Source organism: Echiichthys vipera, assembly GCF_963691815.1.
Source record: "Echiichthys vipera genome assembly, chromosome: 20".
In the NCBI taxonomy this organism is placed as follows: Eukaryota; Metazoa; Chordata; class Actinopteri; order Perciformes; family Trachinidae; genus Echiichthys; species Echiichthys vipera.
In genome coordinates, this window is record NC_139845.1 from 22,276,167 (window position 1) to 22,287,821 (window position 11,655).

Genomic DNA, 11,655 nt, shown 5'->3' on the forward strand with positions numbered 1-11,655 from the left:
ATTTAAAAAGTTTCATATTTTCAATGTGGGACCTCACATACAAGATAAGCACTTCAGGTTTTAAGTCACCAAGTAAGCTACAATGTGTGGAATGCAATGATATTTATCGCTATAACAAGTTAATCTCAATATGTAGTTCCTTTCTACTAATGTGACACTAAATAAGAAATATATTATATTAACAATTCTAAGTGATTCAAATCCTTGCTCTCAGTGAACTGAGTGTGTGGCTCTTAAAAGAGCCTTTGTGTTGTTGGTCCAGCAGCAGTTTTACTTGGAGCTGGTGTACTTGGTCACGGCCTTGGTGCCCTCAGACACGGCGTGCTTGGCCAGCTCCCCGGGCAGCAGCAGGCGGACGGCGGTCTGGATCTCCCTGGAAGTGATGGTGGAGCGCTTGTTGTAGTGAGCCAGACGAGAGGCCTCACCGGCGATGCGCTCAAAGATGTCGCTCACGAAGGAGTTCATGATGCCCATGGCCTTGGAGGAGATTCCGGTGTCGGGGTGGACCTGCTTCAGCACCTTGTACACGTAGATGGCGTAGCTCTCCTTCCTGCTCTTTCGCCTCTTCTTGCCGCCCTTCCCGGCGGTCTTTGTCACGGCTTTCTTGGAGCCCTTCTTGGGCGCAGGCTTTGCTGGATCAGGCATGATTGGGTTGTTCTGGGAACAGATGACTGTATGCTGCTCTGCTGCTGCTTTGGTTATACGCTGCTATATGCAAATATCAGTGTGCTGTTGCGCGTCCCGGATTGGCCTAGCTGTGTGACCGACACTGAGCATGCGCCGACACAAACAAACCAGATGGTGATGAAAATATAGATCTTTATGGTTTTACATATGGAAGCCTATTTCTGCTAATGTGTTAAAAAAGTATGTTCATAATGAGAAACTTTCTCAAAATAATAAGTTAGTGTTTCAAAATAAAGATATAAAGTCATAATTATCATTAAGATACGAAATTCTCTCATACATCCAGTTATACAATTCGAACTTTTTAGAAATATCACCCATAAACAGATTCAGGAGAACTGATCTCATCTAATGCTAATCACTGACATATGGAAGATTGAGTTTATAAAATCCCCCAGCCACCAAACATTTGTTTCATGGAAAATAACTGTGTGGTTTTTTTTGTTTGTTTTTCATGAATAACAACAAATAATCAAACTGATAATTAAAGGGTTTGAGTCCTAAAAATGACCGAATGTTTTCTGAGCAGGGCTGAAATTGTTTTAGAGATTTATGCAGAAAATGTCAGAGCAGTTTTTGCCAAGTGGACACTTCCGTCCTTATTGAGTCAAGAAGGTCGTACATTTGTTTCAGTCTTCTATTGATCAATTAGAAGATGAACCCAAAATATATATATATATTACACAGAAGCCCTGAATGATCATAAATAACATACATTTCATTTCCTCCGTTTCCCCATGATAACAGGATTATTCATTTAATAGTGAATGAAACGTGAGAGGCCTGAGATTTCCATCACATCTGACATGTGATGCCTCCTAAAGACTTCTCACATCTTGAAGAACACTGAGGAAAACACTGACACATGATTTCAGGTGATTTTCTGTTAAGAAATTAAAGTGAAATCTGTTTATTTATGTGCAGCCAAAACTATGTAGTTAATGAGGACCTCAGGTTCTCTTCACTTGCTCCTCTGATGAAGCTGAAGCCGTACCAACCGTCTTCTTAGATGACGCACACTGATGTGAACATTCTCTGTAATAAGGTGCCATGAAGCTGTTTCATGTGTCGGCCTTGATTGAAGAGATTTGTGATGGTGATCCATATTCTCCTGCTCCTCTGACATTGTTACACTGATTCTCCAACTCTCAAATTAATTCTCTTGTTATCACGGAAAACAGATGAAATAAAATGTATGTGATCCATGAGCTGTTAGGGCTCCAGTAGTATTAAGACACACACCAACAGAGCCAAACTGATGGCAGATGAAGAAGACACAGTTTCCCAAATGGACACAAATGTCTGGAGTTCTCCTTGAGTCAGTGATTTGGAAGAAAACACTGTTCGGTTGTTTCTATGGTGGCTCTAAAAACAGATTCAGACAGAACAGTGTGGAGTTAGAAAGGACGACTTTGGACCTTTCAGAGTCAAAATGATTCATTCACAGAACCCATCATCATCATCATCATCATCATCATCATTATTGTTATTATGGAGCCATCATTTGTTTTATGTGTTGTGTTACTGTGTTACCCACCAACATGTAGTGATGTCATGTACCATGTATCACATAATGGGTCTTTAACTGTGTAAAGGAATATTAAGTTTAAGCATCAACGTGTGAAACTACACATGCTGATACTCTGAGATCTTGTGATGTAAATAAAGAAAAAGAGAAAGTGGAGAAGTTGTTTGGAAGGAAAAAGCTCTTGAGTGAATCTGTGGTGGCTCTTAAAAGAGCCTTTAGATGCACCGGAGTGCTGCATTCAGGAGCTGCTTCACTTCTTGGATTTCTTTGCTGCAGCTTTCTTTGCCGGAGCTTTCTTCACAGGGGTCTTCTTCACCACCTTTTTGGGGACCACCTTCTTGGGACTCTTCTTGGCTGCAGGCTTTTTCACCGCCTTCTTCACCGGAGACTTCTTGGCTGCCGGTTTCTTAGCTGCTGCTTTCTTGGCTGCCGGTTTCTTCACCGGGGTCTTCTTCGCCGCGGGCTTCTTGGCTTTAACGGGAGATTTCTTCTTCACCACTTTCTTCGCCGCTGGTTTGGCGACTGCCTTTTCGACCTTGGTGAGCTTGAAGGATCCGGAGGCTCCGGTCCCTTTGGTCTGCGTCAGAGTCCCTTTGGTCACCAGAGAAGTCACCGCGGAGTTGATGCGTTTGTTGGACTTAACAACGTCGATGTTTTTGGCGGCCAGAAACTTCTTAATGGCGGACAGAGAGATGCCTTTCCGCTCCTTGGACTCGGCCACGGCGCTGAGGATGAGCTTCGGGAGGGAGGGTCCATCACTCTTGGGGCGGGGAGCAGCCTTCTTCTTGGGGGCTTTCGCGGGGGCTTTCGCCGGAGCTGCTGCTGGAGCTTCTTCTGCCATCTTCGTGTGTGCTGTGTTCGTCTGAGAGTGACTGAGCCGAGGGCAGGAGGCGGATTTATAAAGCACGTGAGAACCGTGGAGAGTCAACTCACACAGCCGCTCCGCCGCCCTGCCGAAATGTGGCGACACTTTTGTGTTTTCTCCGCCACAGTTTGGGGATTAAATTCACATAAAATAACCTTTTTAAAACACGTTTTTTACTGTAGCAGCGAGAAAAGGTCCTTCCCTCCACACTGAGCTCGTGTTTGGTCACAAGGACTCTTTGAATTCATCTCAGGAGGCTTCAAACCTCTCTGATACACGCTCACTTTGGACAACTCGCGGCGAGTTTACTGCACATTTGGTCTCTGAAAGGGTGTAAAAGTGATCTGTATCACATGTTTCAGTGTTGTTCCAGTTAGCAGAGACGTGTCTGGATGTAACAAACCCGAAAAAACGGCAGTTTTGTGATTTATTTCGTTTGAATAAAGGACTTTTCCGGTGGAGGTAAACACACGGTCCGTGCCTCGGCCAGTTGGACAGTTAGACTCCTGTTCCAGATTGAGTGTCTGTGTAGATTTACCAGCCCAATTCAACAGGTTCATAATGAAAGATGTGTGAGATAAAGATGTAAATAAAGTCACATTCTGAGTGAAATCAATGTGATCAGCTTCAGTTTGTGTGGAGACCTGCGGCTCTCTGGCTGGAAAAGTGAAGAAGGAAATACAGAAAACACTTTCATGTGTCTCTAACGCTGAGGTGCTTTCTATATTTCATTATTATTATTTCTAGATTTGATTAGATATCATTATTACACATAACTACTTGAAACAGTGAAAGATGAATTTGTCCTTAGATTTTGTCCAGTGTTTGCTCCGTTCTCCTTAAATACTTGTGACTTTACTTTGTAGGATCTTACAGTAGATTCCCCTTCAACTATTATTCTTTCTATCACTTGTATCGTTTCACAAACGTGTAGAAATGAAGACGTCCTATCAACCATGTTGAAGAGTAAAGATTTTATTAGATTCAACCCTCAGACTCTCAGCTGAACGTAGAGAGTTGTCCTGAAACATAATTGTGGTTGTTTAAAGCACAATTACATCTAATTTAATGTGATGATCAAGTGCATTATTAAGTAAACTGAATATAAAGTATGTTCTGGACACAAACATGTAGTTCACCACAGCTGTGAGGAGCTGGAAACGCACCTTGAAAAGCTTGAAAAGTGCTTAAATTTGAATGTGGAAAAGGTGTAGGAACCTTGATTTTACACCGGTGTGCCAAAATGTAACTTGTATTTTGTTTTTAAATGTTTGAAACTATGTATATAACTAGTGTCCTGTGTTTTTAGTGTAATAAAATCTCCATGGATAGATAAAAAAAAGATCTATATGTTGCAGTCAGATGTTTGGATTTTGTGTTTTCTGAAAACACAACACTGTGATTATTATTATTATATATACACACACACACACACCGGTAATGACAGGTTCAGGGCCCTGGAATGAGACAGCAGCTCTGTCGGTGTCCGGACACAGACGGACACTAAAGTACTTTAGTGAGTACGAAAGCTTTGACTTCCTCTTTCCTTTAAGCAACAAGTTCTAGGAGCCACGCTGAACATCACGACCATATATTGAATTATATTAAATTCAACATTTTTTCACACTTTTCTGTACACTTGACGTTTTTAAATGTAATAAGTAGATTATATCTAGATTACCTGAACTGTTGTGAAATCCCAACAGCACGAAGAGTCTTAGCATTTTTGATTGAAAAAAAAAAATATTTTAAAATGGTCGATTTGAGAATTCAACATTTTTGAATTTATTCCCAGCATGTAAAATGCATGAACAAAATAAAGACAACAGAAAACAAAAAACACAGAATCTACAAAACCAACTAAAGAGATAGAACACTGTAAGAAAAAAAACGTTGTTTTTACGGAAAAAAACTGGCAGCTGTGGTTGCCAGAATAATATTGTAAAAAATACAGCAGAGTGTAAAACATATTACAGAACAACCTGTACAGTTACAATTTAAAACTGTAATCCTTTACAAAATAACTTTATAAAAATCACATGCTAAAATGGTAAATTCAACATCCCTCTTCAGCCAAATTAGCATGACTATGCCTTTATTAAAGCCATTTTTCCCTGTACAATTTACATGTGGTGGTAGCTTATTTTACATCTAATCCCATTAAATTTCACTGAGAAACATCAGACACAAGGCATTATTAAATCGCCTCATTATAAGACAGTAATTTTACTGAATATTTCTGCTTCTTTTAGTAAAGGGTTGTTTTATGTAATATATTTTGTAGTATTAATAGCAATGTTTTGTAGTGAAATAAACATCTACATGACTGACCGCTTCTATATTTGATGGTAACAATTAAACTGCACTTTCTTTTTATGTTTGACTTTTACCATAAATGTGAAGAGAACTGTAACCTGTGGTATGCAGCAACTTTTAGAAAAACAAATACAATACCAACTTGTCATTTCAAAGCCCCATTTTATTATTTCAAAAAGGTATAGAGTACAACCAGACTGTCACAACTTTTTTTAAACTACTATTTTCATCTGTAACATATTTAAACAAGCTTAAGTAACTAAGCAACCGTAAACCACCTTGGATCAAGGTGAAGACTCTGCCGTAAGTGTAGACGGGAACTGCTGCTCTTCTCCACAACACCCCTCTGTGTTGATGGAGGAGAAGAATCTTGGGAAACAGAAGAAAAACAAACAGACAAATATATTAATGATAAAATAGACACACTAACAGACGCACACATAGATACCGACAGACTGACTCACAGACACACAGACTCACATGGACACTCACAAACACAATCAATCTCACATCTTCAAACAAAGATTTTCATCTGTAATATTTACTGTTAATGTTTAAAGAACTAACCCACTCAAAGAAAAGTTTTATCTGTAACTGGAACATAACCACAAACCATGGCTTACTTGAGTCCATATTCAGATATCCCGCCACTCATGATCCGAAAGGTCTTGGATCAACGTGAGGACTCTGGGGTTCAAATGAAGACGGGAGGTGCTGCTCTTCACTACCTTGGTGCCCTTCTCCGGATTTATGGAGAAAAAGCACCTTAGGGAAACAGAAGAAAAACAGACAAAATGTAATAATGATAAAGTAACTTTAACCAAAACGACAACAACAAAATATCACATCAAGCAACTTTTTTTTTTACTTTGTTGTTGTTGTTACAATTCAATACAGAGAAAATGTTTGCTTAACAATCCAAAATGACACACCTCTGCAGGAACTCTAGTGTGGATGCCAGCTCGGATGGATAATGAATGTTGAAGCTGTAGTAGCTTCCAAACATTATACACAGGGACGACACAAAAGAGGGGATGTTCTCTTGAACAATGGTTCTGTCAACACTGACCATAAACCGTGTGGAAGTAAAGCAGGATCGCCCTAATAAAGAAGGAATCACACACAAATGTAAGTGGAACAAATGGTTGTGCCCCTGACAAAACACACACACACACGCACTATGACTCAGACACATACACAGAGACAAACACAGGACTTATACAGTTCACAATAAAAAAAACAAGCACCATGAACTCATCCAGATATAAAAAGAAACACAAACAACAAAGACAAACAAAAAGTTAACTTACCACACACAATAATGGTAGGAGTTATGGGGAGCTTGTCCATCTGGACTTCCCCTGCCAGACAGGTGTCCTCCACAGTATAAAGCATCCTCTCATCTCTCTCGTTGAAATAGGCCAGCAGCAGCAGCAGCATTTCTTTAACATCTTCGGAGCAGCCGCTCAGCTCGCACCTCTCAACATTTTCACCCTCGTTGCAGCCTGCAGGAACTTCTTGTTTTTGCTCATGCAAACTGTACTCATGAAGTTCAGGAGCCGTTTCCCCTTCAGATCGACATTCTGTATGAATGAATGAATTTCTTTAAGCGCTATTCCTGTGAGCTCCTTGAAATGCACACCCATGCCAAGTTCACTGAACCAAGAGGGCCAGTCTTCCAGGAGGTCTTTTATATTTTTCCCCTGGTTTACTTCTTTGCGCTGTGTGTAGAATGACGACTTCATTAATTGTTTGATATCCTCCGGATTTGCATTAGTTTGCTTGGACATCCGCCTCAGTTTTCCTTTCTTCTCTTGCTGGCTCTCTGGGGTCTCCCCAAGGGGCAGGAATTTTACATCCCACTTGATACACCCATAGGTGTCCTGGATCGCTGCTCTTTGCTCCAAAGGGACTTCATCTGTGTCAGAATCCTCTGTGCGACTCTTTCTTTTTCTTATTTTTGGTGTTGTAGATCTCTTAACATTTTCTATTCTATTTTGCAGTTGTTTCACAAGTGAGTGGTATCCAGAGCCTATAACATCTCCCTCTATAATGTCTTGCAAAGACTTTGGATACTTGGCCACCATTTTTCGGGCAACATCAGTTGAGGTCCGCTTACTCACTGAAGAACTTCTTCGCATCATATCACTTACAACAATGCGGACCATCTCACGTCTTAGACGAGGGCTCGGCCGTTTTCCCCTCTCTAGTGTCTGAATTAGTTCTTCTGGGAACTTGCCCCATGGAACCTGGTATGTATACACCCAGTCAGCACCAGGGCTTCGACAGCTGCTGGCAGATGCTGAAGAACTTCCCGGTGACATGGACTCCAGGGATGGTGGAGTTGCTGGTGATGGACAACTAGATGCGCTGCTACTTTCAGGAGTTTGGCCTGGAGAAAAAGAAACACAGACAGACAGACATATTATGAGAATGTTTTTGTCTTTCTATGGGCATCAACTGCATCCTTATATGCTGGAATACATACATCTCAACTTCCACGCAGCAAGCACTTTTCTGACCTGAATAGGCCTCAAAGCCGTTGTCAAATCACTTTCCTCTAGAAACTGAAAGTCATCACTCGTTTCGATGCCAAGGGACTGCAAGGTCTCCTCCAAAAGATCTTTTGATACTTCAGCAAGGTCAGGCAAAACCTCGTAGATGGCACTGCGCAAAAATGTTGGCTCCAAGTCTGTCATTTCTGATGAGAAAAGAGAGAAATGAGAAAAATAGCATGCAATATCTAATGTTTTTAGCCATTCATGTGTTTTTTTTCCCCCACCAGTGCCCAAGATCATGTTTATCTGGAGAAGATGCTGTGCTTCAGTGGAATCATTTGGTGGCCATTAACAATGTAGGATGTTAAAGGATAGAAATCCACCAACTCACTAATTTCAAGACACTGCAACATGGCACCGTCTTTTTTTGCAGAGTACAGATGATACTCAGAATGATAGTCAGCTTTATGTATATCCATCACGAAATACACCTCTGCATCATTTTTAATTAAAATAATGAGAAGCTCTCCAAACTCCACAGTCTCGTCATTTTTTGACACAAGGAAATGCCCTTTTTTATATGCTGTTCCTTTGTACTGTATGTCTGTGGAAACACTAGTGTTGTTTTCTGAGAAGCCAAACTCACACACTGCTTGTTTAATTGTCTCGCTATAAAGGCTGGGGTAAAATGTACAGCTGTCTTTGACATGTAGAGGCTGACTGCTTCCAGACCCCACTGAAACATAAGCCTGAAACATCTGATGTCTCTCAGACAAAGTAAGGCAGATATTTTTAAAGTTTTTCAGATGCCTGGCACATCTCTTAAAGTAGCTATGCTTACTTTCGAATCGCATTGTCCACAGTCGTATCAGGGGGCCAAACTTCAAAATTAGTGCCGGATAGTGTCGCAAATAATGATGCTTTGGTTTTAATTTACACTCTGGGAACAAACACTTCCTTGATTCCAAATATTCTTGGATTATAATGTCAAGATAGGCTACCTGTGACAGAGAAATCCTTTGTGCACAAACCAGATCAACATCATCGTCAGGACTTTGTACTTTGTCGCCAATTAAAACTGGCAGCAACCTCAAAAAGTTCCAGTTCTGGATGGCTTGGCCAGAAAGCTTGGGCCCCTCTTTGACAGTACATGGCTTTGTCAGCGTATCAGACCCTTTGTACTTGAACTGAGTGATTCGCCGATTCAGAAGTGAATATGTAAACCACTTCTTTTTTTTGATAAAATATTTCAAGTACAGTGCTACATCATAGGATAACACTCCCTCAAATATGTCGTGACCCAAACAAGGTGGGAGACCAGGCTGGCAAACATGAAACGATTTCAAAGCATTGAACACAGAGTTTACCTTAATGCCTTTGAAGTCCTCCCCGTCTCCAGATGCGATATCATTGACAGCCGAGTTGTAAGTTTCAGGGGTGCGCTGTGGACCACAGACATTTGGATCATCATTTTCAAACTCACTTCGTGTAATTTCACAGTATCTACAAAAATACTTTGAGCGACTAAAGTTCTCTGAAAACCCCCCAATGCCATGTGACCCGAGGTTGTCACCTGCAATGCAATACAGTGCTCCTTTAATGGTTTTATTGCCCACAGAGATTCCATTCTCCTCCAAATCTTTTAAATCCTCTAACATCTCAGAGAAAACCTTAGCACATCCAAACTGTTTTAGGTCCTTCTCTCCACACAACAACACAAGGGACATGTGATCAGTATTTGACCGCACATGAGCTGGCAAATTTGCCAAAGAAAGATAGACAGCTAGGACTTTATGTTTTTTTTTAGCAGAGCCAAGGGGATTGGCGATTTCAAATGCATCCTGATACAAAATTAGCTTCAGGCAACCTGGATTTTCCATGAAGAACTTGTTTGACTTAAAGGTTTGCCCGTCGTTTATGTCACCAAACTCCTGTGAGTCTGTTTCTTTACTCTGTTGTGATACTGAATTAATCCACAACTCAGATTCTAATAAGGTGTTCAATGTTTGCTTAACTGGAATGTAGTACGCATGTCTTTGTGACATGTTCTCATCAATCCCCAATGTTAGTTTTTTGGGCTCAATGTACTTAAACATATTTTTGAATGTCTGAGCTCTTGAATATGTTGTTCTGAGTGGCCCCTGATGGCAGGCAGAGAATAGATCTGAATCTCTAACACAATCACAGATTTTAATGATGTCATCATCTGTTAGACGCATGTCATCTTTTAAAAGTGAACGAAGTTTACTTGAAGTGTAATCCTGTCCTCGTGCAGATTTTGCATCTCTTCAACAATAGTCTGTATCGTTGAAGCTGGGAGAAGGAGCTGCCCTTGCAGTCTTAGATAGAATAAACAAATATTCCTGAGGAAGGTCTCACTGAAATTCTGTGGGAGTTCACCGTTTTCACTAGTTGATGGATCTGGTGAGATTTGGGGAGCATCCTCACATACAGCGCCATGAGACTGAGACACTGTTTCCCTATACATATCATTTATGTTTTCCACAGAACATGCTCTGTGTTTGCGTGACATATGAGCAGTGAAGGATGATTTCTTAGTGAACAAGTTTTTACAACCAGTTATAGGACATGATACAGCTCGCCCTTCAACTACATGCTCTTTCAAATGGTGTAGGAGCTCTTTTACAGTATGAAACTGGCGCGCGCACAGCGAAAGGGCACATTTCAAATCTGTGACAACTGCTCTACTGTGAGGCGGTTCGGGAACATTGTGTATGCGGTAGAAATGAGCTTTGAAAGCGGCATAGGTGCAAAATGTTCGTTTGCAGTCAACGCCAACACACTGGAAAACACAGCGTGGTTCATTTCTATGAACGCGGCAATGCAGAACATAGCCTCTCAATGTTAGCAGTGTTTTGCTACAAAAACGGCATGTAATCATGTTAACTTGAAGCTTTAAAGCACGTGTAAGCTAGCTACTCACGAGCTGTATAAGTCCAGACTAGTGGCTAAAGTCCGTTAGCTTACCGCTCTCTGTCTCTGCTCGTCCTCTTGCACCCTGCTGTCCCCGCTCCTCGTCGTCCCAGCTCCTACTCGTTGTTGTCCTCTGCTTCTTGCTGCTAATTGTTTCTGCTGTTTTCTGTTTCCTAACTGCTCCTCACCAACGTGCTTCTCACCAACATGCTCCTCCTGACCTCTGCTCCCACAATTCCAAGTGCGCTCCGCGCCAAGTGACCCGCAAAAACGTAGCGTCCAATGACAGAAGAGTTCGCAAACGGTGCTGCTCTGTGATTTGGCACCCGCAGTTTGAAATTCTAACAAGCCGTTTATGTCCCCAAATATGCGTCAGGCAAAACTGTCTGCTGAAAACATAATAAAGACAGTGCCAGGGCCCACTAGGATGACTTTTGTTAGAATAGATAGTAATGGAGTTATTAATGAAATATTAACAATGCTTATTAGGATTGTTTTGGTTTTGGACATCTTTTGGATAATTAAACATGCACCGGGTCAAACTGACCTGGGAACATCATTGCTGTTTCTGACAAGTGAATGTTACAGGAGGGTTAATACAATTATAATATGATACAAAAAATAGGGAACTCCTAACAGCTGTTAAGCTAGTGTCGAAATATATTTTTGACCATGACTACAGTTCTACTAGCCTATAAGTCTCAGTTCTAAACATGTTTATATTGATTCTCAACTTCTTCATGTTGTCATATAGCATTTAACTGGAAATCACAACATATGAATTTGTAAAATGGTATACAGTTTATTTCAGTTATTTAAAACAAGCC

The 11,655-nt window shown here is 41.0% G+C and overlaps 2 protein-coding genes across 2 annotated transcripts; both read right to left on the reverse strand.

Annotated features, from left to right (window-relative positions):
- Positions 1-270: 270 nt before the first annotated feature.
- On the reverse strand, positions 271-645 carry LOC310962490 (histone H2B-like; the record flags this gene model as incomplete). The annotated part of the gene is made up of 1 exon (XM_083934968.1): positions 271-645. The coding sequence occupies one exon, from the start codon at positions 643-645 to the stop codon at positions 271-273; it is 375 nt and encodes a 124-aa protein (XP_083791094.1).
- Positions 646-2,465: 1,820 nt separating this feature from the next.
- Positions 2,466-3,056, reverse strand: LOC310962480 (histone H1-like; the record flags this gene model as incomplete). The annotated part of the gene is made up of 1 exon (XM_083934958.1): positions 2,466-3,056. One exon carries the CDS (start codon positions 3,054-3,056, stop codon positions 2,466-2,468), a length of 591 nt encoding a protein of 196 aa, XP_083791084.1.
- Between the last annotated feature and the right edge of the window lie 8,599 nt (positions 3,057-11,655).